The sequence below is a fragment of the Equus quagga genome, chromosome 16, assembly GCF_021613505.1.
Source record: "Equus quagga isolate Etosha38 chromosome 16, UCLA_HA_Equagga_1.0, whole genome shotgun sequence".
NCBI classification, from domain to species: Eukaryota; Metazoa; Chordata; class Mammalia; order Perissodactyla; family Equidae; genus Equus; species Equus quagga.
In genome coordinates, this window is record NC_060282.1 from 38,370,223 (window position 1) to 38,377,854 (window position 7,632).

General features: G+C 32.6%; 1 protein-coding gene across 6 annotated transcripts in view; it reads right to left on the reverse strand.

Annotated features, from left to right (window-relative positions):
• VPS13B (vacuolar protein sorting 13 homolog B) overlaps positions 1–7,632 on the reverse strand; it is a 784,298-nt gene that overhangs the window by 411,859 nt on the left and 364,807 nt on the right. For all 6 annotated transcript variants that reach the window (XM_046642610.1, XM_046642612.1, XM_046642609.1 and 3 more), the window contains one exon: positions 2,262–2,496. In XM_046642610.1, the coding sequence (XP_046498566.1) occupies positions 2,262–2,496 (235 nt within the window). The remainder of the gene's footprint in view (positions 1–2,261; positions 2,497–7,632) is intronic.

Consider the following 7,632-nt stretch of genomic DNA (forward strand, 5'->3'; position numbering starts at 1 on the left):
GAATTAAAAATATACTATGAAAGAAACAATCAAGATAATGAAAAGATAACCCATAGAATGGGAGAAAAAAATTTGCAAATCACATTTCTAATAAGGGTCTAATATCCAGAATATATAAAGAATTTCTACAACTCAACAAGAGGAAGACAAATAACCCAACTAAAAATTGGGCGAAGGATTTGAGTAGAAAAAGAAAATACAAAATAAGGTCCATAAACGGCCAACGAGCACATGAAAAGATGCTCAACATCATTAGACATACAGGAAATTCAAAACAAAACTAAAAGATACCACGTCAAACCCACTGGGATGGTTAGAATCAAACGACAGACAAAAACATATAGTGACACAGATGTGCATAAATTATAACCTTCATACATTGACGTAGGACTGTAAAATGGCAAGGACATTTTGGAAAACAATCTGTTAATTCCTCAAAATCCTAACCACAGAGTTACCACATGACCCAAAATCTCTACTCCTAGGTATATATCTAAGAGACATTAAAACATACATCCATGAAAAACATGCACAGGAATGATCGTAGCAGCATTATTCAAAAAAGCCAAAAAGTGGAAATGACTCAAATGCCCATCAACTGATGAATGGATAAAGAAAATGTGGTATATCCACAAAATGGATTCTTATTCAGCCATAAAAAGGAATGAAGACATACATGCTATAATAAAAATCAACCTTGAAAATACTATGGTTAAGTGAAAGAAGGCAGTCATGAAAGACCACATATTGTGGTATTCCATTCATATGAAATATGTAGAATAGGCAAATTCATAAAGAGAGGAAGATTACTGGTTACTAGGGGCTGAGGAGAAGGGGGAAGGAGGAGTAACTGCTCCGGTCTAACAATTGTTTGAAGGGCAACAAACAAAACCAGTCTAACATTTAATAGTGATGATGGTTGCACAAAACTGTAAATATACTAAAAGTTATCTAATCGTATATCTTAAAAGGAAGAATTTTATAATATACAAGTTAGATCCTAAAAAGTTACTATACAAATATTGAGTTTTAACAAAAAATCAAGGTAGAGACCATTTTAATCTCACAAAAATTATTCCAAAGTTAAAACAACAAAAAAAGAGGGAGAACCCCTCAGCTCACTTTATGAGGTCAGCATATCCTTAATATGATACACAGTGCAATTGTGATAATAAAGAATTCCCTATAACCAAAAGTGAATAGCAAAAAATGGATATGTCCAATATGCTAGAGAAAGGATCCTTGCACCAAGGATCACACAAGAAGAATTCGAAGTAAGTTCCTTCCAAACCTTAGAATTCTACGATTTTATGATAATGTTATTCATATTATTAAATATTAATATTAATTTCTGGAAGTAAAATCACATTTACTTCTGACAAATCTAGGAAAACTAGATTTCAATGTAAATTTCAACACAGAGAAAAGGAGAGAGAAATAAACATAAAGCCAAAGTTAAGAGTTGTGCAGACTGTATCTGCTTTTCAATAACAGTGTGCAATAATCTGAATGATATCAGGATTCAAATACTTACATCATAATAATATGAACAAGGTGTTGACCTGTTTAGCACTGTCAAAAATTTGAGCCTTGTTATTAAAATATAGATTCACATTATTTATTTTGCGACTCAAAACTTCTCCAGGTTCACATATTGTTTGAAATGAATATGTCAAAGTTCAAAAGGGTATGAATTTGCAACTGAAAACACTGCAATATTAGAAATCAAGTATATATATTAAAGAAAGAGTCATGGCTCCAGTTTTCACATAATTACTTACTTTATTTAAATAAATGAGAAATCTAGAAATATACTATGCTTGATGTAAATAATATAATTATTTGATTATTTATATATGTTATAATACATCCACTCATAACTCAAGTGGCTTAAATTAAAATCTACATATAATTCTTCGTTCAGCCTAATACAAACATCTGAACCCAACTTTCTTCCAAACAATTTTATCTATGTTTAGCATTTTAGTAATTGCTCTATGTTGCACATGATCTTTTATAGATAGTCTTCATTTATATATAGATATGGATATGATTAAAAGGTGTGGATGTCAATAAACAGCATCACTTAGTTCACTTACATTTAGGTCTCTCCTTTTAGATCTACTTTGTAGATCACTTAGTTCATTTTCATGTAGAGCTTTCAAGGAGAAGACTGATTTACAGATGCATTGGCATATTATTAATAGTAAAACTATCAATACAAAATATAATAACCACAGGAAGAATTTTTTTAAATGTACCTTCTTCAAGAATGGGTCGTGGGATGACAAAAGGAATCTCCTGCAGGGGTTCCATATACTTGTGGCCAGCACTAATAATCTTTATTTGAGGCAAACACAGGACAAGTGTTCCTGGCATGCTGGTTTGTCCGTGGTACCAGCTTCTCACTGTTCCAGGAATGTCACCAGATACAATTGTACTCGGGGAAGGCAGGCTATTGTTTGGAATGAACACACAACAAGATTGTACTTCAAGCTAGAAAAGAAAAGCAGAATTAAAATATTTCGATCAGACTTCATTTGAGAGTAAACATACCCTCAAACACTTAATATCTTTTCGAGAACAAACAGGCAAGCCAAAAAAGAAAATGTCCCATACTTATGTCTCTACGAGTTACTTTTACCAAAGAACACAACAAATACTTTAAAAGGTGTTGTTTCTTGCTATGAATTTGATCAAAAGAGCACAGTGACTTGAGAAGAAAACATATCTGCCTTTCCATAGTTCTTTCCAAGAAATAGGATTGAGTTAGAAAATGTGCTGGCAAAAAAAGGTGAGAAAATCCTCCTCCTTTCGCAGTTCATTAGATTTTGTTAACACCAGCTAAGGCCTTAGAACTGACTAGCATTTTATTGCCTTTCCTTAAAAAAAAAAAAAAAAAGCAAAACAAAAAAACCCCATAAACAGCTATTTCCACGCGAATTTGGATCTTCCTTTTTCACCTTATAGACTAAAACAGAAGAAAAAAATGTTTAACATGTTCAGGTTATATCTCTAGACAAACAGTAAAGGAGAACATGTTTATATTACCTACTTTCTCTTTTTTATATACATGTATATTAAGATTTAAATGTGTATGTGTATGTGTGAATATATATACAAGGTTCGCTGTATTTAAACAGATGTATGGTAACGAAGGTAATTCAGAAGACAAAAATCAGTGTTATTCCTTGCTTTTATCTTGCTTCAAATTATTACCTAAATTGTGGTTTCATGCAAAAGTTTTATGCTTCCCTATCCCCAGTGTAATAACTTAGGTTGCCAGGCCTTACAGAGTTAAAATAAGACTACCCAAGACCAAATCAAAAATTGAATCCATTAAGAGTTCTTAGTTCAAAACCAATGTAGGTTAAAGTCTATTAGTCTTCGTTGGCTTTTACAAGGTAACAGTCTATACCTGGCTAGTAAAGTGCCCAAACAGCCTACCACACTTGAATTATTTTTAAAAAAATAAGAAATATTTGGCATACAAACGTATTATCTGAAAGTGTAATAAAAACTAAAATTTGTTTGCCTGATAAATGCTTGGATATTCTAGCAAACTATATTCCTTAGTGAGACCTTAATACGTAACAGGTCTGGAATTCCTTGAAACAATAAATAATTTGCCAGCCGTATAAATAAGCAACTTTATTCATCTTTGCTTCAACATGTCTGTGCATAGACAAACTTCTGAATTCAGTGAAAATAATCTAAGTAAAATTCTGCAAAAATAAATACACTGGTTCATAGAGTATGAACTCACTTTTTAGTTCTACAATTTTATCTCGCAGCTTAGATAATTTAAGCACGTATACGCTAAAAAATTCATTGATCTAAGGTCACAACATTTTAAAATTCTGAAATAGAAGTGTCTATTGTCTTAGGTGTATTACAATTATGTTTTCAAATATTTAACATAATTCATTAGTGATGTTCAAGTGCACAAGTTAAAGTGGTACCTTGAGATCATGGTTTTAAGGTCAAACTATGAAGAGTCATATTTAACATTTCATGTAGGTATTGATCCTATGTTGAAAAATGCTTTCAACAATGTGAGGTAATTAGTTTAATATGCCACAATTGAGAAGGAAATTTAAATTGCGTGAAAATTTGATAATATATTCCAAAATTCCACTAATTCTGAAATAACTTCATCAAGTTTAAACGACCTGAGCAATGTATACCGAATCAACACTGTATTAGCCTGAGATATATAACAAGTCTAAAAAATAAACTTTCTAAAATATGATATATGCTGAGAGGATTCCTTTAATGATAAGAACAAAAACATATACATAATCCAAATTGCTCAAACTTATTATAATGTTACACCTATTATATATAAAGCTATCATATAAATCGTTTTACACTTTTAAAATGACTGTTAAACTGTATGTCTAAAATTGTGGTTTTAATGTAAAATGTTGAGTGATTTATGTAAGTGAATATAAATCTGCAGCAGTAAATTTTGCATTAATGCACGGATCTGACAATCCAAGGGAAAGAAAATGAAGTAATCTGCCAGTAAGAAGTCCTCCAATCGGGGGTCAGATCATGTTCATGGAAACCATCTGGTTGGGACCCTCTGAGCCACACCAAACACAAATGATCTTTTAAAAAAATATCCTATTCATTAATGCATCACAGCTGCACTGAGTGTTACTTCATTTTTCCATGGCAACATCCTTTCTGTTTCAAGGATCTAATTTCAGTTTTGGTAGCAACATGTTCTTTTGCCAATATTGAACACGTTCATGTGTTAAAGTGAAGGGATTATTACAAATTCTTGAAGTAGAACCACCTCTATTTTGATTCCTATTAGGTCAAGGGTTACATATCTAAGTGAGATATACTAAGGATAAACCAATAAAGTAGAAATTATTTGGTGTTCTTATTTTAATAAATGAAAAGATTGTCACGCATTTTTTTTTTCTGAAGTTTCAAGTGCCATTTGAAAAGCTATGTGCCGTTGTGTTCCCTCCGTGCCCCATATGTAAGGTTTGGTAAACTGGGATTTTTCTAATTTGGGGGCTCTCTACCTGTAATCACAACTCAGTTAAAAAGAAGAGACTAAGATAGGTTTCTTTTATACATTAATATAAGCATTTTAACTAGCCCACTGTCTATCATATAGAACACTTCATAAAAAAATGCTTTAAAATGTTGTACCACATTTTCTGCCCTTTTAAATAAGGTTGCTATTTCCTATTCCCAAATAACATGTTTTCCTTTTTTTAAAACTTGAAACTTTAATGATAATTACACTATTTTGCAAAATTTCTACAGAATGAAATGTTCTCTGTATCAATGTATTTTATTCTTCAGGAAACAGTTTCAAATAAAATTTTAAAATGAGGAAACACTGCAGGTTGCATTTTCATTCATTTTTCTTTTCTTCATGCATTCTTTAATGTCTACCATGAACTGAGCTGAAAGTCAGGAATACAGAGACAAAAGACATAATCTTAGTGCTTAAAAAACGTGAAACAAAAGGGTTTTGAAATACTAATAGCCTTACAGAATTTTCACTAGAACATAAGGTCTATAATGTCAGACACTTTGCCTATTTTGTTCACTCTACAGTCTTAGGACATAGTACAGTACCCAGCATGTAGTAGGTACTAAATAAACAATTATTAAATAAATGATGTTAATAAAAATAATTGTTTAATGCGTGTTGTTCAGCATTTCATTCCACGGAGACAAACTAGGAGGGTAATTAATGAAATTGACTTGTCAGCTAGATGGGTTCAATTCCAGCTGTGGAACCTCTGACAAGTTACTTAATCTCTCCATGAGTTCAGTTTCCTGATCTGTAAATGGGGGAAAACTGGCTTTGACATTAAGATGTAACACATTAACTGCCGCCTAAATGTTTGCTAAATAAATAAAGTCAGTAAACATACACTGACTATCTATTATATGCCAGATCCAAACATTAGCCCTCATGGATTTATAAAAGATATTCACAGTCCTTTTATTGAAAAATGCTACTGCTTATGGTTTAATGACCTGTGTATACAGAGCCCACCAAAACAAGCAGTATATTAATTGCACTATAAAATATGTCCCAAATCACAGTTTTCCTATGCTACAAATTCTCAATACATTATGAAATATATTATGAAAACAGTTTAGCTATCTTCATATGTAGTAGAAATCTAAAGATACTCAATTTAGGGCATTAGTTAAAAACCTCAGAAGTAAACCTTGGTTCTCTTCTTTTCCAGAGTAAGTGTTATAAATCTCCACGCTTTCCCCATAAAAACTTGTCAAGGGAAGACACGAAAAAATTCCTAGATTTGTATTCCAGACTTCCTCCTTCTAAAAACTACCATGATATTGCTGTCACTTTCTCAATGTCTATAAATAAAAACATGGTCCTGTGTGCAAAATTTTAAGCATTAAATGCAAATAATTACATTTACAATTAAGGTGATTGACAGGTGCTCTGTGTCACCTGAAATGTCTGTTCTTCAGAAGACTTCAGAAACTACAACAGGGGCTGGCCCCGTGGCGTATTGGTTAAGTTTGCACACTCGGCTTCAGTGGCCCAGGGTTTGCTGGTTCAGATCCTGGGTACAGACCTACACACGGCTCATCAAGCCATGCTGACGCAGCATCCCACATAGAAGAACCAGAATGACCTACAACTAGGATATACAACAATGTACTGGGGCTTTGGGGAGAAAAAAGAAAAAGAGGAAGGTTAGCAACAGATGTTAGCTCAGAGCCCATCTTCCTCATCAAAAAAAAAAAAAAAGAGAGAGAGAGAGAAACTATAACAAACACCCAGGAAATGCCACTGGACAGCAACATGATCTTGAATGTAAAAGACAAGAAAACTGAGTTTGGCCAAAACCAGGGTAACACTCTCCTTTACTAGTGAATTCCAGGCCAGAGTATTCCTATTTTGTCAACTGCATGCCATGGCCAAGTACGTGCTTCTGAAATAAAAACGTAGCTTTTTGAAGTTTAATAGACAGGATCTTTGTTGATAAGAGAAAAGCTGCAAAGAATAATGGAGATTATGCTAATCTATTGTGAAAAGGCCCCCACACCAAGTTCATATTAAAAAAAATTGTTCAAGACTACATATAGTACTATAAAATAATCCATTACAAAGAAGTGTGGAAGTTCCTTTTTCTATTGAAAACAGGTTATAGCAAATACTGTCTATGTCCTTATGCAATGGTAGTCTTTCTATCATAAGTGAAAAAGAAAATGGACTTAGCAAATACCAACTTTGGCTCCAAAATCAACTTTCCAGAAACTCTGATTCTAAACACATTTACCTGCTCAAACTTCCACTAAAAGAATAATCCTTTGATGGCTTTAAGTTATGATGTTCTGTTTCATCTGACGGCAACTTCAGGGTTTTCTGTTTTACATTTTGGTTCATAAAACATCTTGGAAAATGGAAACTAGTTTTAAAAAAACTCAATTTTAGGGCCTAGATTTTAATCATTTATTCAGAACGTAGTTTTATCTTGAAACTTTTTCAGAATACATTAACATCTGGAAATGTTTAAATATATAGCATGTATAACACAGGATTGGGACTAAAGGTGAGGCAAGCAAGGTGCCTAGATAATATTCAAAATAAGCTATACAAAGATGAATCATTTA